The sequence below is a fragment of the Salvia splendens genome, chromosome 9 (assembly GCF_004379255.2).
Source record: "Salvia splendens isolate huo1 chromosome 9, SspV2, whole genome shotgun sequence".
NCBI lineage: Eukaryota > Viridiplantae > Streptophyta > Magnoliopsida > Lamiales > Lamiaceae > Salvia > Salvia splendens.
The window spans coordinates 16,307,805-16,326,442 of NC_056040.1; the positions used below are offsets into that span (position 1 = coordinate 16,307,805).

At 40.4% G+C, this 18,638-nt stretch overlaps 4 protein-coding genes across 4 annotated transcripts; 3 read left to right on the forward strand and 1 right to left on the reverse strand.

Annotated features, from left to right (window-relative positions):
- Positions 1-134: 134 nt before the first annotated feature.
- On the reverse strand, positions 135-3,172 carry LOC121747657 (serine/threonine-protein kinase-like protein ACR4). Its single transcript, XM_042141732.1, has one exon. The coding sequence runs from the start codon at positions 3,035-3,037 to the stop codon at positions 314-316; it is 2,724 nt and encodes a 907-aa protein (XP_041997666.1). The 5' UTR covers positions 3,038-3,172; the 3' UTR covers positions 135-313.
- Positions 3,173-7,792: 4,620 nt separating this feature from the next.
- On the forward strand, positions 7,793-9,028 carry LOC121749217 (the record flags this gene model as incomplete). Its single annotated transcript, XM_042143806.1, has 2 exons — positions 7,793-8,245; positions 9,008-9,028. Coding segments are annotated over 2 exons (474 nt in total), but the record flags the coding sequence as incomplete, so codon positions are not given.
- LOC121747661 (peptidyl-prolyl cis-trans isomerase CYP21-1-like) lies at positions 9,004-11,873 on the forward strand. Its single transcript, XM_042141737.1, has 7 exons — positions 9,004-9,341; positions 10,283-10,361; positions 10,621-10,668; positions 10,777-10,800; positions 10,882-11,064; positions 11,166-11,241; positions 11,331-11,873. Exons 1-7 carry the CDS (start codon positions 9,243-9,245, stop codon positions 11,506-11,508), a joined length of 687 nt encoding a protein of 228 aa, XP_041997671.1. The 5' UTR covers positions 9,004-9,242; the 3' UTR covers positions 11,509-11,873.
- A 2,084-nt stretch (positions 11,874-13,957) lies between these two features.
- LOC121747658 (CTL-like protein DDB_G0288717) lies at positions 13,958-17,572 on the forward strand. The gene is made up of 3 exons (XM_042141734.1): positions 13,958-15,198; positions 16,181-16,526; positions 17,143-17,572. Exons 1-3 carry the CDS (start codon positions 14,063-14,065, stop codon positions 17,404-17,406), a joined length of 1,746 nt encoding a protein of 581 aa, XP_041997668.1. The 5' UTR covers positions 13,958-14,062; the 3' UTR covers positions 17,407-17,572.
- Positions 17,573-18,638: the final 1,066 nt, after the last annotated feature.

Sequence of the window (18,638 nt, forward strand, 5' to 3'; positions counted from 1 at the left end):
TAAGTCATGTCTAGAAACAAGCTAGTCCTTAAGACTAATCATACATCTAATGATATTTACTACTAGTATTGTGCAATCAGGGAATATAAGTGGACACAATAGATATTGAATGAATCTTGATGCATACATACACATTACCATAAAAAGGTTACCATTTGTAAGTAAAGAGTCTTGACATTAGCTCAAAAAGCTTTGGAGAAAACATAACATGCTTAGTTGAGAGAGAGCTAATTTACAAGACTCACTTCCATTCCATGTTAGTCATTGATTGACAACGAGACGCCATTTTAAACATGCGTTGATCCAACGCGAACTAGAAGTTGTGCTGCAAGTACAAGTGTTCTTGAGGCGAGGCCGGGCCAATCTCCTCCACCAGACTCCTCAACGCATCCCCAACCGTGGTCCCATTCCCTGTGTTCCTCACCTCAATGTTCTTAGCAGCTTCAAGATCAGACTCGGAGACGGATGACTTCCTTCTCTGCGAGGAAGCCACGCTAGGGAAGGTGATCCAAGATGGAGCCCTGAACTCGATCCTCTGATCCTCCGTGTCTGCCCCATCCGTCTCTGAGGTGGACCGGTTCCCCGACCTCTGAGACGACTTCTTATGCATCCTACTACTCCCCAACACCACTTCAGTCGGCAGTATAGGCTGCTCGCTACATGGGCTGCCCATCAGCTGTGCAAGTGCACGCTCCAAAGCCGTTGTAACCTTGTCCATAGACGGCCTCTCCTTCCCTCTCATCCTCACACATTTACTAGCAATGTTGGCAATCCGTTTCAGGGCTTCAAGATCAGATGGAGGTTTCAATGATGGATCAAGAACGGCCTCGACATCGTTGTTCTTGATCAAAGGGACTGCCCACTCGACTACATTTCCTTCCTCATACTGCATATCAATGGCCTTCCTCCCACTCAAAATCTCCAACAGCAAAACACCAAAGCTATACACATCCGACTTCGTTGTGAGGTAATGCAGCCTATAATACTCGGGATCAAGATATCCTAATGTCCCCGCAGGCAGCTCAGCAAGTGGTGAGCTGCTGTTTGCAGGCCCGAGCAAGGAAAGGCCGAAATCAGCGACACGAGCATTGTGCTCCTCGTCTATGAGGATGTTTGAAGACTTTATATCGCGATGAATCACCGGAGGGCAAGCATAGCCGTGCAGATACTCAATCCCTCGAGCTGCTTGGACAGCAATCGTCACACGCCTCACCCAATCCAACTGCTCCTTCGTCTCCTTATTCTTGCTATGAATGTGCTGATGCAAAGAGCCATTAGCCATGAACTCATACACAAGAAGCCTTTCACCAGCCTCCTCACAATAGCCCAGCAGATTGAGCAAATGTGCGTGGTTTAGACGTGACAGCAAGTCCAGCTCCGTGTGGAACTCCTTCGAGTTCTTCTTCATATCAGAGGACAAGATCGCCCTTTTCACTGCAACAACAGTGCCATCCTTCAACACGCCTTTGAACACGCATGAGAAGCTCCCCCTCCCCACGAGGGATTCGTCCTTGAACCCTTCCGTAGCCTTCTCAAGCTCCTCATAGGTGAACTTCTGAGCTCTCCTGATCTTCAACTCATCCAAATCTGGCCTAATCTTGCCACTCTCCTTCCTAAAAGAGCTGCCACTCCCACTGCCTTTTGTGGAGTCAACGGAGCATCTACAGTTCCTCAGCTTATACCTAACATACATAACAGAGGTCAAAGCCACAACACTCACCAAGAACACAGCAAAGCAAATCTCTGCAACAATAATAGGCAACTGCAAAGACCAAAGATTCTCACTCCTAATCCCACCACCACCACCACCACCACCAACCACCATTGAGCAATTCTTGACACACTCACTCGAGCTGCAGGTCGAACAATTATACCCACATTGCCTATCCACCTCCCCGCCACACCCAATCACCTCATACATCTCACCATCACACTCCCCACTGCAGGGGACGCAAATGTGGGAGTCCTGGGACCTGCAAGGCGCGCTGGCATTGTTGAACTCGTGGTAGCCAGGAGCACACGCCCCCACCTTGCAGACCCCGGGAGAGACAGCCAGAGGCAGAGCAGAAGGGAAGTTAGCACCCCAACAAACGGGCAGTAGAGATGTCTCAGCTATGATCCCACAAGTGAAGTAATCCCCTGCAGCTATCTCATATAATTTCACCCCCAATGGCGGCGGCGTGCTCCTATCCACCTCATAACCCCAGCAAACCACACTCCTATCATAACTCCTAATCCCACAAGCATGAAACTTCCCCCCAACCACAGACAGCATAGGATCGTCCGGTGCCGCATCCACATTGAGCTGCCCTGCATACATAACAGAGGAAGATGCAGAAATCCCCACTTCAAGATCCAAACTTGTACCCCAACATTCAACACTGGAATGCGCACCTTCCAAAATCCCACAAACATGAAACCCTCCAGCTGCAATTGTCCTAAACCTAGAAACTTTTGGAACCAATCCTATCACATTGCTACTAGTCTGATCACCCCAGCAGAAAACACTCCTATTCTGAGCAAAAAGGCCACAATTGAACTCTGAGCCAGCTGAAATCGACTGGATCTGCCCATCAAAATCGTGACTTTTTGTCATGTTATAGCCCCAACAATCGACTAAAGAAGTGTTCCTCATCTTCCCAAACAAGGGCTTCCTCAATCCGCACAAATGGTGGTCTCCTGCGCTGATTTCTATGTACTCTGCATTTCTTGAAGTCTGAAGAGAAACCCCCATTGGAATGAAGGCCGTGTTTCCCCAGCAAAAGGGCTGATTTGAATCGATTAAAAGCCCGCAGACGAAGCCGTTTCCGGCGGTTAGGCCGAGGAAATGTAGGTGATCCGGCGTTGCATGAATTATTGAAGGATTCGAGCCGTAGCACGTGGCGAGATGGGAGCCGTCAGATTTTAAGCCGCAGAAAACTGGCCCATTTTCTCCGTAGGATATGGCGACTGACGACATTGATCCCAAGCTCGAAACTTTGCAGCATAGACACGAGAGAAGCAGCAAAAAGATTGCATTTTTATCAATGAAAAACATTTCTTGAACTCACCCTCTCCCTCTCTACCTCTATCCTTTTGTTTAGCTGTGAGCTTGATTCTTTGAGGAGGAGGAGGAGGAGGAGGTGAAGGTGGCTGGAGTTGCTTCGCTGTGTGTTGTGTGTGTGATGAGAGAGAGAAAGCTGGTGAGAGCATTTAATATGAATCGGACGGCTAATTTTGATCTGATTGATGATCTGACGGTCGATGTTAATATAAAAATATTAAAGCGGATGCAGGTGCCGCTGGATGTCACGCTCACATTTAATGCTCCCTTTTCGGGTTTCATCTAAACTAGAATCGTTATTTAGGAATTTTATTTTGAATTTAATATTATAAGGTGTTACAAAAATTATGTACAATTGTCAGTCGCCTGGAAAATTTAATTGTTAATACTATGTTTAAATATTGAGTGGGGCTACCTAGTGTGAATTTTATGACGCTAATTATTTTATTTTACTACTACTCCGTTTAAACTTTCAAATTATGGAGCAAATAATGAAGGATAATGTGTGCATTTATTGTAGTACTTGACTAGGTGATTATAATCTTTTGAAAATAAGAATATGATAAAATTGACAATTTAGTTAGTAGTATTTGTTTTATTTTGTACAGCTTCCTAGACATGATGATGTTTTAGGATAATTATGAAATTTTATCTTTTCTCTTCTTTCTTTGGCTTGGCTTAGATCTTACTCTCTTTATTTTTCTTTTGTATATATTTTAGATATTAAAATGAAAGATTTTTTGTCAATTAATGATGAGAACATGGTCGCATTTGGTTTACAAAATTACAAACCTAATCCTACCTAATTCGTTTACAGTAATAATAAATGTCACAAATTACCACATTGTATCAATAATTAGCTTCTAAATGTGTCATTAATTTTGATTATGGTAGATTGATCTACTATATATTGTCCGTGGGCTCAAACATTCCATCTTTTATGCGTGTATGTGTTTCTTTGTTTCTTAGGGGATATATATGTTTCTTTGTTTTCATTTAACATACTCATTGGACATTAGTCTTCCATAGTGTTTATTACGTTTTTAAATAGAGTTAATGCAATTATAGAGTGTATTAGTAAGATATTATTTGAGTTGCAAATCATACTCAAAATATGATATTGACACATGAAATCGCCGATTAATTATTTGCTGAAAAAAGATTGGATAGTTGATCAAAACACAAAACATTTTAATATATGTATAGATGTTTGCCTCTTATGAATCAAATCAAGCAATATTTAACGTTAGATACGTGTGATTATATTAAAATCAATGAAAAATAATTAAAATAAAATGTGAGAAAATCAAACTTGCCCAGTGTGATTTCCCAATATTTAATAGTAATACTTATTCAATGTTTCTCGGGGAAAAAAACAAAATAGAGGAAATTGCAATTTTGTAATTGTCGTTTATAGATTACTACTATAATATTGGTATATTATATAGATTGGAGTGAAGGTTGAGCTTCTCGGGATTTCGGGACGACTTTTTGTGGTATTAATCTGATTAGTTAAAGGCTAAAATACAAAATAATGCTACTTTCCAAGATCATCAAGATCCTAAATACTAAATAATATTATAAAAATCAAATGATTAACTGTTTTTCATGTGAGGCCGTGGCCTCTGGCCATGCATAGTCTTTCATCATGTTCAAAGCAAATTCGGTAGAGAAATGGACATATGGGCTGGGACATCATAACATGGGCTTTTTTGTGATTGATGGGCCGTGGGTATGCTGCAATAGTGCCATTTTTTTACCATACATTAGTATTTAAGAAATGACACCCACAATCCATCATCTTTTCTCTTTAACGAGTCTCACATATTTTTTTTGTGAAATTCATTAAAAATTAAATAATTAAAATCTTAAACAAAGTCGAAAAATTAACATAACTAGAGAGTCAAATCTTTTGTGAGTTCCACGATCATCTTCTCGTGGCTTCCTGATGTTGTGGGCCCATAGTACTTGTGTCGTTTACAAGATTTCTTATAAAATTTTATACATAACGCTTCTACTAAGAGCATCCGCAATGTGGCGGACGATAGGCCGCCGATGCCTTGGGCGCGCCATCGTTCGCCCACTGTGGGTGCGCGGACGATGCACGATGCATCATCCGCGCCCTATAGATCGTCCGCGGATGATACGCGGACGATAGGGCATCGTCCGCCCATTGTGGACGGCGCGGACGATGCAACACGTTTTCATTTTTTTTTCCGAATTTTTGTCTATTTAAACCTCGTTTGCCATTCTATTTTTCATACGAACATTTCTCTCATCTCTTAGGCCATCCACTACGCTGTCTCTATACCGTCTCTTAAACCGTCCCTTAACTACTATTTGAGCACTATTTGAGGGCCCCACTGTCCTTTTTTCATCCATCCCTTAACTAAGGGACGGAACCTGCAACGCTACGTCCCTTAACCGTCTCTATACCGCCCCTTAATTACTATTCATTCAATTTCATTTATATTTTTTTTCAACCCAATTCAATTTAAACAAACACACTTTATTAAAATTAAAACAACATTACAACTTAAAATTTAAAAAAAAAACGAAGACATAATTAAAATTAAAAAAATAATTAAAATGACATAATTTAATCTACTCCGCCAAAGTTTTCCCAAATGTGCTCAATTAGATCCTTTTGGAGTTGGGTGTGGGCGCTAGAGTCGCGTGTCCTTGCCCGAATAGCCAACCGTTCTTGTATCTCCCCAAATCGTGTTATCGCATAAGTAGTCGCGTACTAACCGTGCGGCGGCTTCCTCCCGGTTCCGATTGATGTACTTCCGGGAGCGTCGTGGGGTGGCGCGGCTTCCTCCGCCTCTCGTCGTTGATCTTCTTCGAGTGATTGTTCCATTAATTGACGCATTTGCTCAAAAGGATCCATATGTTTGAGTTGATTGAAGATGGAAATTGGAGTGATAGAGAGGATTTGAGAGGAATAAATGTGTGTTTGTGTTTGAAATGAGTATGAAATAGGATTATTTATATAGTAAAATATATAAAAAAATTAAAAAAACGAAAATAAAAATTTAACGGTAATATTACCGTTTGAATTTTTTTTTATTAAAAGTCGAATTTTTTTTAAAAAAACGAATTATTGCGTCATCAGTGGGCCAGCGAGTGGGCGTCACGCACGCATGGGGACGAGACACGTGTCGCTGGCGCGTGGCGGGACAGCGCGTCCCGTGTCTCGACGAGACGGGCTACGGGACGAGACGGGCGCGGGCTAGGGACGGGATGGTCGCTGCAACGCGTCCCGCGGAGGACCCGTCCCTCCAGGACGAGACGCGAGCCCGGCGCGGGACGCGTAGTGGATGGTCTTACATTCCATACGAATATTTCGATAATCTCTCACAAACACTCAGAGTACCTCGGAGGGCGTTAGTCGGACCTTGACGCGAGCCTTATTCGATGTCGTCAATGACACAATGGGGGATTGCTTAGCCGAAATGCATTGTAATGTATTAATTCGTATTGTAATGTATTAATTTTAAATGAAATGAAGGTTTTTTTTTCCAATTTTTGTAGTTATTTAAATATTCAAATAAAGAAAATTCTTAGGGTGTCCCACTGCAGGTGGAAGGGTAGGAGGATAAAATGCTAACGTGACGGTGCATAGGGCGAGCTTTAGGGCGTCCCTTAGGGCGCCCCATTGCTAATGCTCTAATGTCACACATCTCCGCTTCAATTTAATTTTTTTTATTATAGGTAAAAAAATATTTTATAAAATTTAATATTAAATTAATTAGATTAATTAGATCAAAACACAGGCCGTTAAATTTAACAAAATAAATATTATTTCAAATAAAATATACCACACTTATAATATATAACATTAAAGTTTTTTTAAGAAAAATATAAGGATATAAATTTAGACTTTAGTTTCGAATTATTGATACTAGTATAATGTAACTTTAGGTAAAAAATTTAGTTATAAATTTATTCAACCTGAGAGCATGCGTAACGCCATGGGCCGGGCCGCAAATCGCGAGTCTCGGCCCGTCCCATGCATTACACGGAAGGCCGGCACGGCTCAGGCCCGTCCCGGGGCCGCGTTCCCGGCCTGGGGAGCGTCCCGCGTCACGGCCCGGGACGGCGTTGCACGGTGACGAGCCGCAACTGGCGAGTCCCGGCCCAGCGTTACACGGTCCTCGGGCCGGGCCGCAACCAATTTTTTTTTTTTTTTTAATTCGAAAATTTTTTCTATAAATACTACTCCATGTTCATACACATTCAACTTCACATTCAACTTCAAATCTCTTCCTAGAATTCGAAAAAATGCCTCCTCGTCAAAGAATATTCGAAGATCAATTGACCCGAGTGTTAGGAAAGGCGGTACCGGCAATCCAAGAAGAAATGAACAACGAAGTTGAACGCTTCCAAGCTGCTATTCAAGCTTGGAACGAACAACGAACCCGGGTACCACGTACCCAGATGTATATTCACCGAGACCGTGAACAAGCTGCCTTGCGGTTTTTCACGGATTATTTCTCTAGAGATCCGCGATGGAGTGATCAGATGTTCTGTCGCCGGTTCCGGATGCGGAGGCCTTTGTTCATACGCATTGTCAACGCCGTTGTAGCTCGTGACCCGTATTTCTGCCAAACTACCGATGCTGTGGGCCGGGAAAGTATATCGACGTTGCAGAAATGCACGTCTACCATTCGTCAACTCGCTTACGGAACTACATCAGATATGTTCGATGAGTATCTCCATGTAAGCGAGCCTACTGGACGGGAGTCCCTCGCTAGATTCTGTCGGGCAGTCGTCGAAGCATTCAAGGATACGTACTTGAGAAAGCCAACGACCGACGACGTTAGCAAGTTGGTCGACATGCACGAGCGGGCCCACGGCTTCCCAGGGATGCTTGGAAGCATCGACTGTATGCACTGGCAGTGGAAGAATTGTCCAACGGCTTGGAGAGGACAATACACTAGCGGGCACAAGGGCACACATCCCACGATTGTGTTGGAGGCCGTTGCCGATTGCAGATTGTGGATCTGGCATGCCTACTTGGGTGTCGCGGGGTCCAACAACGACCTCAATGTGTTGAACGAGTCTCCATTGTTCAACGACTTGTGTGCTGGGCGAGCACCGAACGTAGAGTTCACGGCCAACCACCGTCGGTATAGTATGGGGTACTATCTGGCAGACGGGATCTACCCTCGATGGCCAGTGTTCGTGAAGACTATCACAGCTCCGACAACCGATCGGAGGGCAATGTTTGCCCAAAGGCAAGAGGCGGCTCGGAAAGATGTCGAGCGTGCATTCGGAGTCCTCCAAGCGCGGTGGGCTATCGTGAAGGGAGCGGCCCGTGGTTGGCAGCGGTCAAACATCGCCGACACAATGTATGCATGTATCATAATGCATAACATGATCGTTGAGGACGAACAAGATAACGTCACTTTGTGGAGCGACGATCCGCTCGCCAGCACCGGGAGTAACTACGTTGTCACCGAGCCGCCCGTGCAGGGCCTTCCTCACGACATCCGCAATGTCATGGCTCGTTCAGCTGCGATGCGCCAAGAGGAACAACACACTCGCCTCCAAGCCGATCTAATCGAAGAAATTTGGACTCGCAACAACGTTTTCCAGCATTGACGTTATGTTTTTATGTATTTTATTTTCAGTTTGAAAATTTATATGTTGTAATTTTGCAGTATTCGATGAAATTAAATTTTCCGTGTTATAAATTTTCAGCGTTTTTTATTTTACTTTCAAAATAGGTTGGAGTTGTGAATAGTGTCATTTATTAGTTCCGGCTCGGGCCGCAACCTGCAGGGTTACAGCAGTTGGGCGTGGGCCGCAACTGTAGAGGAATGATGACGTGGAGGGGACTTTGGGCGGAAATGGGGACGGAGTTACTGATGCCCTGACAAAAATACTCTCAAAACTAATTTAATGACAGTAGGCTATAGCAGAAAGAAACAAGATTTTTTTTGACTTTTCTGTATTTAGGTTATGTGCACCGACAGTTAAAAACAAATTAGGTGAAAGAAAATCATCATCGCGAATACTCAAGAATAATTTACTGTATCTACTACTCCAATTTCCTGCAATCTATCCGGTCGATCGCTCCAGCGGCCACTCTACAGTCGTGTTCGTGCAGTTCAAGAAAAAAGATCCCAAAAAATTTGTAGGCGTTTTCTAAAGGGATGGTGAAAAATCTTGTTGAAATATGATCGATTGAGAGATGGGGCGAGGGATCTCAGCGTTGTTTCAGCCCAAGAATGTTTTGATTTTCTTCGCGGCGTTACTTCTGATATTTCTCGCCTATTCCTTCTCTAAAGAGGTGACGTTTTTGCTCACTAATTAGTGCCTAATTCTCGTTGGTTTTAGGATGTTTTCAAGATTCTTGCTTGTTTTGGGGATTTATCATTTATTCAGCTTGTTGTGTGTTCCTTCGATCTAATCTCGTCTGGGTAATTTAGTTTATGTCAATTCATGGATTAATTTTGGGGAAGAGCTGTAAATTTTTATTCTTGATGCATTGAGTAAATGGTAAAGGGATTACTTTTCTTGGCTAATGTTTTTGTATATGTACTGTAAGTGGGGAAACATTTTATTTATAGTACCAGTGTTTTGATCGATTTATTATGTTCTAGTTACATTTAGATTGTTTTAAGTAGGATTTGTAACTAGATTGATGATAATTTGGTTGAAATAATGTGCATTGCATCATTGCTTCTTGAGAAGTTGAAGAGGATTGGTCGTTCCTAAATCTTGATTAAAAAAAAAGAGTTTTGCTTTTCATGATAGTTTGTGTTGTTATGTTATGCATTGTCTTGTTGCACCTTTAACTGAAATGCTTAAGACTTCTAATAGATGGATTGATGTTTTCGGGTGATTATGTTGAGATTGTATGTTGGGGCATGCCTCATGTTGTTGTATCATGTAGATGATTGTCTCAGAGTCTTGAAAAATAATAGTGTGAGTGGTTTCATGATAGATTCTGTTGATATATTTATTATGTTATGATTTGTCTCATTTCATCTTTAACTGATTGTTTTGACTTCTAAGATATGGATTGATGTTTAAGGGAGGCCCTGCTGAGAATGTGTTGTGCCTCATGTTTTGAACCTTATTGACAACCAAATAATGTTGGTTCTTGATTCTTGAATAACCAAATAATGTTGGCTCTTGATTCTTGAATTTCACCCTATTGAATTTACACTTCATTACTTGCTCCTTGTTGACAATGGTTTTAACTTCTTCGACATATTCTCTTTGCAGGGGGTAGAAGAGGTGGAAGAGTTGTATGAAATCACCCATAGAGTGTTTATGGATGTCGACATAGATAAGCAGCGCATAGGTATGTTTCTTATTACTCTGTCCAAAATTCGCTCTTTCCAAAATCAGTCAAAAGTAAGGAGTCGACTGTGGAGATTGTAATTCTTTTAATTGCAAGAAATTTGGAAGCATGTATAGGATCCTTCCATTGTTCAGATATATTACACAGAAAACTCTCCATTTGCGCATCTGTCCTCCCTTCTATTTTCCGAAGGGCAGAACTGTTATGAGTGTAGCTTTATTTTGACTTTATTTCATATTTCACTCCTCAATATCCACAGGGAGAATTACAATTGGCTTATATGGTGATGTCGTGCCGAAGACTGTAGGTAATAGAGTGATCTTGTTACTTTGTGAAAATAGTACAACATGTTTATCCGCCTGTTTTTTTTTTACTCTACCATTTTTGTTCCTGAGAAGTTCATTTTTTTGTGCAGAGAATTTCAGGGCACTGTGTACAGGTAATAAAGATTATCGTTACTTTTGGTTATGAGGTTCCCTCTTACAATCTTCTTCACAAACATCATTCTTTCTTGAATCAGGGGAGGTTGGCACAGCTAAAAACGGTAAAGTTCTGCACTATAAAGGAACTCCATTTCACCGTATCATACCAGGGTTCATGATTCAAGGCGGAGACATCGTCTCTGGGGATGGAAAAGGGAATCAATCTATATATGGTGGCACGTTCCGTGATGAGAATTTCAAGCTGAAGCATTCTCACGCAGGTCTAAAGACGACCTCTTTAGTAGAGCTTAACATCTTAAACATACGCCTTCACTGTCGTGCAAACTGACTCATCCATTTTTTTGGTCTCGTTTTTATGCAGGCATAGTGGCCATGGTGAATTCAGGGCCTGATTCTAATGGATCGCAGTTTTTCATCACAACGGTCAAGGCTTACTGGTAAGGCATCGTAACCATTCATTGATAGTTTGTTACAACCATGCAAAATTTAGTATGGAAAGTGTTCACGTTTATCTGGGATTATGAAGGTTGGATGGAGAGCACGTTGTGTTTGGGAAAGTGATTGACGGGATGGACACGGTGTATGCCATCGAGGGCAGTGCGGGAACCTACAGTGGGAAGCCGAGGAAGAAGGTAATTATTTCGGATTCTGGGGAAATTCCAAAGAGCAAATGGGACGAGGAAAGTAGAATTTCAGTAACATAAGAAATTTTTTCCCAAGTTTTTGGACTGGTTTCATTAGTATTATTCAACCTGCCTTTTTATACATATATATTATGGTGCACTTGCATCGGAATCTGCTCTGCGACGACTGAGCTATGGATATATGATTAGTTTATTACAAAGAGAGAACTCTACTCCTTGAATTTTTTGAGTGGTTGGATTGGTTGTGTATCTTGTGTCTTAGAATCTCTAGTCTAGTGTGGTGGTGGTTTTATATGGGTCGGCCCAATGGTTTATGTATTCGGGGGACCAAATTGGATTGGGCCCAAATTCTTGGCCCAACCATCTTCAAAATTATACTCCTACTCTTTTATTTATTTATTTATTTGGTAAGTTTGAGATTCGTACCCTCGTCTCTCGACCTTACGAAGGTGAGGAATACCACTGAGCTATTGTGTCGTGCTACTCTAATTGCTCAATCTCGTATACTATTTTATTGCATCATCGAATGCTATGTAGGCAAGATGGATCATTTGTTGATGAAATAGAAATATGAAAACCTCGCACTATTTAATACTCCCTCCGTCCCGGACTACTTGCACTTATTTCCTTTCTGGGCATCCCAAGTTATTTGCACTCTTTCCATTTTTAGTAAAAATTATCACCTACAGCCGCAATTGTTGACTTTGCTATACACTCATTCCTTAATCTCCGTGCCGAAAAGGAAATGTGCGAGTAGTCCGGGACGGAGGGAGTACTACTGTTAAATTTTCGAATTTAGTTGTTTTCTTAGTGTTTTCAATTAGAAAGTGACATCTCATGTGTGTTTCCGTGCAACTTATGTTGACAACATGGATGCAAAGTATATGAAATTAAAGATAATATTTATTCTACATCTTTTGAGTTTGCCGTGGCAAAATACATAAGTTCTTGAAATATTCTGGAGAAAAGAAACCGTTTTACTATATCCCAAGTATATGCTGTATCATTAATAAAATAATCTTTTTGTTCCTAGTTATTTTTGTCTTTACCTATGGGCGGTTTATTTTGATGCTATGTGATAAAACATCTCTTATAAGCTTAGGGTCTGTTTGGTTTGTCTGATAGGTCAAGTTAGGCGTTTTAATCTTTACCTATCATGCGTTTGGTCTGTCGTTTAGCGATTCCGACAGGTCCGTTGAACGGGCTCGAGCCTAAGTAAAGAATGTTGTTATTCGCGTTTAGTGTATCATGATGGGAGATGCCGATTGTGTATGTTTCGCCATCCAGCAATTAAATAATAATTTCGGTAATTACCTATTTCCCCTCATATCAGAATTCCAAAATTTCACATTCATTCCACATGTTTCAGTTTTAGGAAATCCTTTCTCTACGATTCCACAAATGTTGCACTCTGTCTGCATTCATCTGACAACGGCAGTGAGACAGTCGAAATCCAGCACCCATTTGTCGACGGTAACTTCCTATCACAACAACGATTACAGTGTCGTACGCCGTTTGGTATTTGTCTGAGTGTTTCGGTCTTATTTTGGGTTTCTTGCCTAGGGTTTCCAGATTTTGGATCTAGTTGACGTTTTTTCATTTGTTCTTCCCTTCTACTTCATCGGGCGTAAATACAAATTTAAGTCATTCTTAATTTATTGTTCCTTTATTTTTTCCAGATGTATTGTTCCTTTTGATTTGTTCCAGAAAATATATGCTTTTACTTTCTCCACTAAGGCACTCATCATTCATACATCTGGGTCTCTCATGAATATAGAGCAATTGAGGATTACTACTCTTCAAATAAATTATAAGTTAACAAATTGTTGAGGATTATGATGCAACTTCAAAATCAAGTTGTAGCTAAGTAATTGTTTCATTTGCTTATTTGGGCAGTCATGATGTTTTTAACATTGAGTAAAAGAACAATAATTCATTTTGACATTTTTGTAATTAAATGGTAAAGTGAGGATACGAATGTCCTTTTAGAGACTAAACAAAGGTGTAATCTGGAAGTCCAAACACCCGATAATAAACAGCCTTATTATAAACAGGCAGACCAAATACACATACTCAATGTTTTAAAAAAAGAAAAAAGGCGTCGTTTACCTTATCTGACTACCCATTATCAGAACACTAACAAACAAACCAAACGAACCCTTATTTCTTCTTTTATCAATTGATTACCTTCACTTTTTTAGTTGTAGGTGAGATTTGAAATCTACCATTCCGAGTTGTGACCAGTAAGTGGGATTCAATCTCACATTTTCATCATGCGAATTGCGAAACATATGGTTTAGCATTTATTTTATTCAATCATATCGTAATGACGTAATTATGAACTAGAATAACAGCGTCAAAAAAAAAATACTACTACATTTTTAATAAATAATATAAACACAACAATTTCGCCACGACAAACAAATCATTTTAGTTTGACCCCCGGTAAGTTTTTTACTACTGTCATTTTACTTTTTTTTGGCAGTAAAATTCCAATTAAGATTATTTTCAATTAGATGAACCATGAGAGGCCGATTCCCAATTCCCATGTCACGAGAGGTGAGCTATTAGTCAAACAATCCAATCCAATCCCACCACCACCGCCTTCTCCGCCATGGACACCACCCCGGAGGACCCCCACCACGACTCCGCCGCCACGCAGCCCCTCCTCTCTAAACCATATCCCACTCTTGAACCACCCATAGCTTCCATCTCCGAAGCTGAAGAAGACCGATCCCAATTCCTTCAGATCTCCTACAATTACGGCCCTCGCCCCCTCAAAGATCTCCCCTTTCTCATCCTCTTCTCTCTCCTCCTCCTCTCCACCTTCGCCCTTGGAATCTTCGCCTCCGTTAACCGAAACCCCCACCGCCACGACATCTCCTATTTTGCCTACGACGTAGCCACCTCTTCCTGCGTCTCCGTCCATGTCCGTAGCCCTACGCCCTTTTCTTCAAATTCATCAGAATCGAATCTTTTCGAGGTCGGGGACAGCTCCATTTCCCCAAATTCGAATCTTGTAGCTGATTTTGTTTATATTTCATCTCATTTAGGCAGGTTTGATTTGGTGAATTTTGTGAATTCTACTGATTCGAGTGTGTGGGAGAGCTTGGTTTGGACTCTTGTAGTGACTCTAATTGTGAGTGTGCCGTTTCTGTTCTTGGTGCTTTTGCTGCTCAAGCACTACACTAAGCAGATAGTTTATGCCTCGCTTCCCTTCTTCGTGATTGTCCCTATTTTCGTGAATGTTTACTGGTTTGTTGCTTGCACCGTGAGCTCCACCTGCAGTGAGGCCTTCCCTTTGGCTTATCGGATTGTTGTCCTAATTTTTGTGTTCTTGATAATCGGTGTGATTGTGTGGATATTTGTGGTGAATTGGCATAGAATTGAGCTGACTGTGAAAGTTATTGGCGTGGCGTCTACTGCTTTGTTGAAGAATTTGGGGTTGTTTGGGGCTCTTCCGGCTCTGACTTTGGGGTTGGTCGTGTGCTATGTGCCGATTGTTGTGTTTTTGGTGTTTTCCAGCTCGAATGGTGAAATTGTGCCGCTGGAAGAGCATGGTGAGTATGTTTGCGTGTGGAAGCAGGATAGCTGGGTGCCTGCTTATTACACGTTGGCAATCTTGACTATGCTGTGGTCTGCCACTATTATGGTAGAAGCTCAAGTGTATGTGATCAGTGGGACTATTGCACAGTGGTATTTCTCCAAGGATGACTCTCCGCCAAAGCATGGGATACGAAGCTCTTTGAGGTGTTTACTTTCTTCTCAGTGTGTATAGTTCTTTACTTACTGCTCAATGTGTGGGTCTGTTTACTTTCTGTTCAGTGTGTTTAGTTTAATCAGATGCATGCTTATTGTGTTTCATTCCGATGATTAGTTTATTGCCCTGCTATGTTCTTGCAATAGATTCCTAACTGTTTGGAGCTTGTTTTAGTTTCGGTTATTTCGTGTTATCAAGAGAGAGAAACAAGGAGGGAGAGAGAGCTTACTATAGTGCAATAGTCTAGGAATGCATTAGTAATTCTATTGGTACATGTTTAAGGGTATAGTATCTTGAGCTAAATGTTGTCTTGCATTTTGATGCACTACGTGCAGTAACTCCCGATATAGCTGTAAAATCAAGATGTGTGTGTAGGTGGATCCATTCACAGGTTCCCATTGAAATAGGATCCTGTGTGTTGCTTGAGGTGTTGAAAAAAGTCTTTATTGTTTCTGTGGGGCTGGGTTTTACTTGATGCGTGAAATGCTGAAATTAGAGATCTAAAGAAAAATGAAGTATAATATACTATATGCTAGGTTAGTTAGCAACAAAGAGACCTTTTGTGTGTGTGAATCTCCGAAATTTGAGAGACAGCACAGTAAAAGTGAAGTCTTTACCTGACCCAGAAAGTACTTTCTCATTCATTAATAATATTTGTAAGCAAACTTTGGTATTAGTTTCTAATTAAAGCGTTATTCTTTTTAATTGATGGTAGCATTTCTAGAGAAAGAGTAAATAAAAGGATGTTCTCGTTTTGACCTTTCAACCATTTGATTAAACCCCATAGATCTACTTTTTCTAACACTCGTGTAATTACTTTTGTGTGTGCATATTGTGCTTTAGTGGTAACTTCTAAGACATTACTAGCCTTTGGGAAGTGATTGTAGAAATATTTTTCTTCCTATATAACCAAATTATGAGTGTTTGTTTTGACTTCATTTGCATTTCTGACTTCTCTCTTCAAAATTGAAGGAATGCGTTTGGTCCCTCCTTTGGCACTATATGTTTCTCCGGTTTGCTCATCTGTATTGTCCGAATCGTTCGTTCCATTGTTGATAATGCAAGACAAGAAGATGCATCTGGGATTGTCAATCTTATTCTGCGGTGCTGTGCGAATGCCCTGTTGTCGGCAGTTGATTTTCTGAACAAGTTCACCATTAACTTTGCCGCCATAACTGGTGAAGCATACTGCAGTGCTGCGAGGATGACTTATGAGCTTCTCAAACGGAACCTTCTCTCAGCAGTGTTTGTCGAAACTGTTTCCACTCGAATACTCTCTGGAATTGTCCTCGTGTTATCAGCAATTTATGCCATACTGGTAAGTTCTATCTCCTGTCAATTGTCATAGCGACTAGTGTCATTGAATCCATAAGTCACATGGATCAAATCCATATTTTCTATATGAGTGAATGAAACATTTAATTATGTCTGTTTCAGTTCTTGAGCTCATTGTGTTTGCAAGTGTCTCAGTAAATTTTTTAAAGTTTTTGACGGCTATAAGCTGTTGGAAACAATTTTTGTGTACTTGTTTTCGGCAGCCATAAACTGCACTTGCGTCACTATTAGCTTTGTAGCCAATTATACGCAAATTTGTTCTGCGAATTATGCCTATACTGGAATATTGAGTTAGTATTTAGTCTTACTGTGTGTCTCATTTTGGGTTTGGACCTACCCGTTAAACACAACAAAACTTAGTAGGCTATACATCTTACTGGAAATAAATTGATTGCAAATTGTATATGTATGTGTCATGGATAGTTCATTGATATATATAGAATGCACAAACATTTCATCTTATAAGTATTTATGTGTGTGTTTTGGTTTAAAGAATTGGGTTTAGTCCTTCAACTTGTGATGGTGCCATGATTCACAATCTTGTTTTTCGTATCGTTACCCAAAAAGTGCTAATAACACGTTTGTTTGATCAAACACAGGTTTGTGTTCTTCTAAAAGCTGCAGTGCATCTTGGCGATGATGCATACTTCATTGCTTTGATGGCGTGGATCTTGCTGATGGTGGTCCTGGGGTTCTTTGTTCACGTGTTGGATAATGTTATTGACACCGTGTATGTGTGCTACGCCATAGACAGGGATCGGGGGGAGGTTTATAAACAAGGCGTTCACGAGGTGTATGTTCACCTCCCAATCAGTAGAAGTCATAGGGCCGGGTTCGTTCCTAGAACCACGAACGTGGTGTAAGTGGTCGATTTAGTCTGTCTCTCTGTTGTACAATCTGTAATTTTATTCTGCGTGGAGGTATACTTGCCAGTTTAATGGCAAGTTGTGCATATCTGAGATTCTACCTTGTATTCAGCTTTATTTAACAATAAAAAAAGGGAAAAAAAGTTCTGCGTCTTTTGATTTAGATGCTATTTTCTTCTGAAAATACGATAATCAGTTAATTCCTTATGGTTAGCCACTAAGTTAAAGTTGAAAGGGCGATGGTGGAGGATGCATTGGTACAACTTTTCTAAATTGTTTTGATTGTCATTTAAACTTATTGATTTAATGGATTTGAAAGTAATTGAAAATTTATTTACCAAATTTCCTTTTTTAGGACGTCGTTTTGATTGTCACGTTGAATGAAAATTAGAGACCATCTATCTTTGATTAATAACTTTTTTTTGTGAATTTTATTCACTTGAATTTACCCATTCATTGAGATATTTATCTAATTTATTAAATGAAGGATCATACTCGTTTAGTCTATGACGTCGTTCTACCATTTAACGTTGTTAATTTTGTTCAAGTTGGATGAACATCCATTTGATCTAATCCCATTTTGTCAAGGTTTCTGCAGCATTTCACAGGTTAATTCCTTGTTGGTTATGATTATATATATATATCTCTCTCTCACACACACACGCACAAATTTACAAACAGAGGCGAATATATGGTGCTAAAGGGAGCACTATAAAATCATCGAGAATAATTCATTTTGTTTGTTTGTCTTGCACTTTTAATTTGAAGGACAAATCACAATATTTAGTTTCTTATGCTCAAACGATGTCGTTTAGTCATCCACGTGTCACATTAATACATATTTGTCACAATATTCATTCACAATACCAAAAGTTTATAAGTGTGCGCCAACTCAACTCAACATAAGCTCTGAAGAAATCATTGTGGGACACTAGTGAATTTTTAAAACTTCACGACTTCTCATTTAAATTTCGAAAGGTCCGAAGCATATCACAATTTGATGAAATTTTGTGATTCAACATACAATGAAACCTTTTTTTTTTTGGTTTTACCTTAAATCAATGCTAATACTCCCTATTGATCGATATTGAGTCGAATTTTGGATTAAATAGAGTAAAAGGAGTCAAAATTGATTGGTTAGGCCGAAGTGCATTGGTAGATCCAAAATTATTTGGGGTTTACGAATTTGGGCTGAGATCCAACTCCCGTGATGGTTTATTACTATCTCA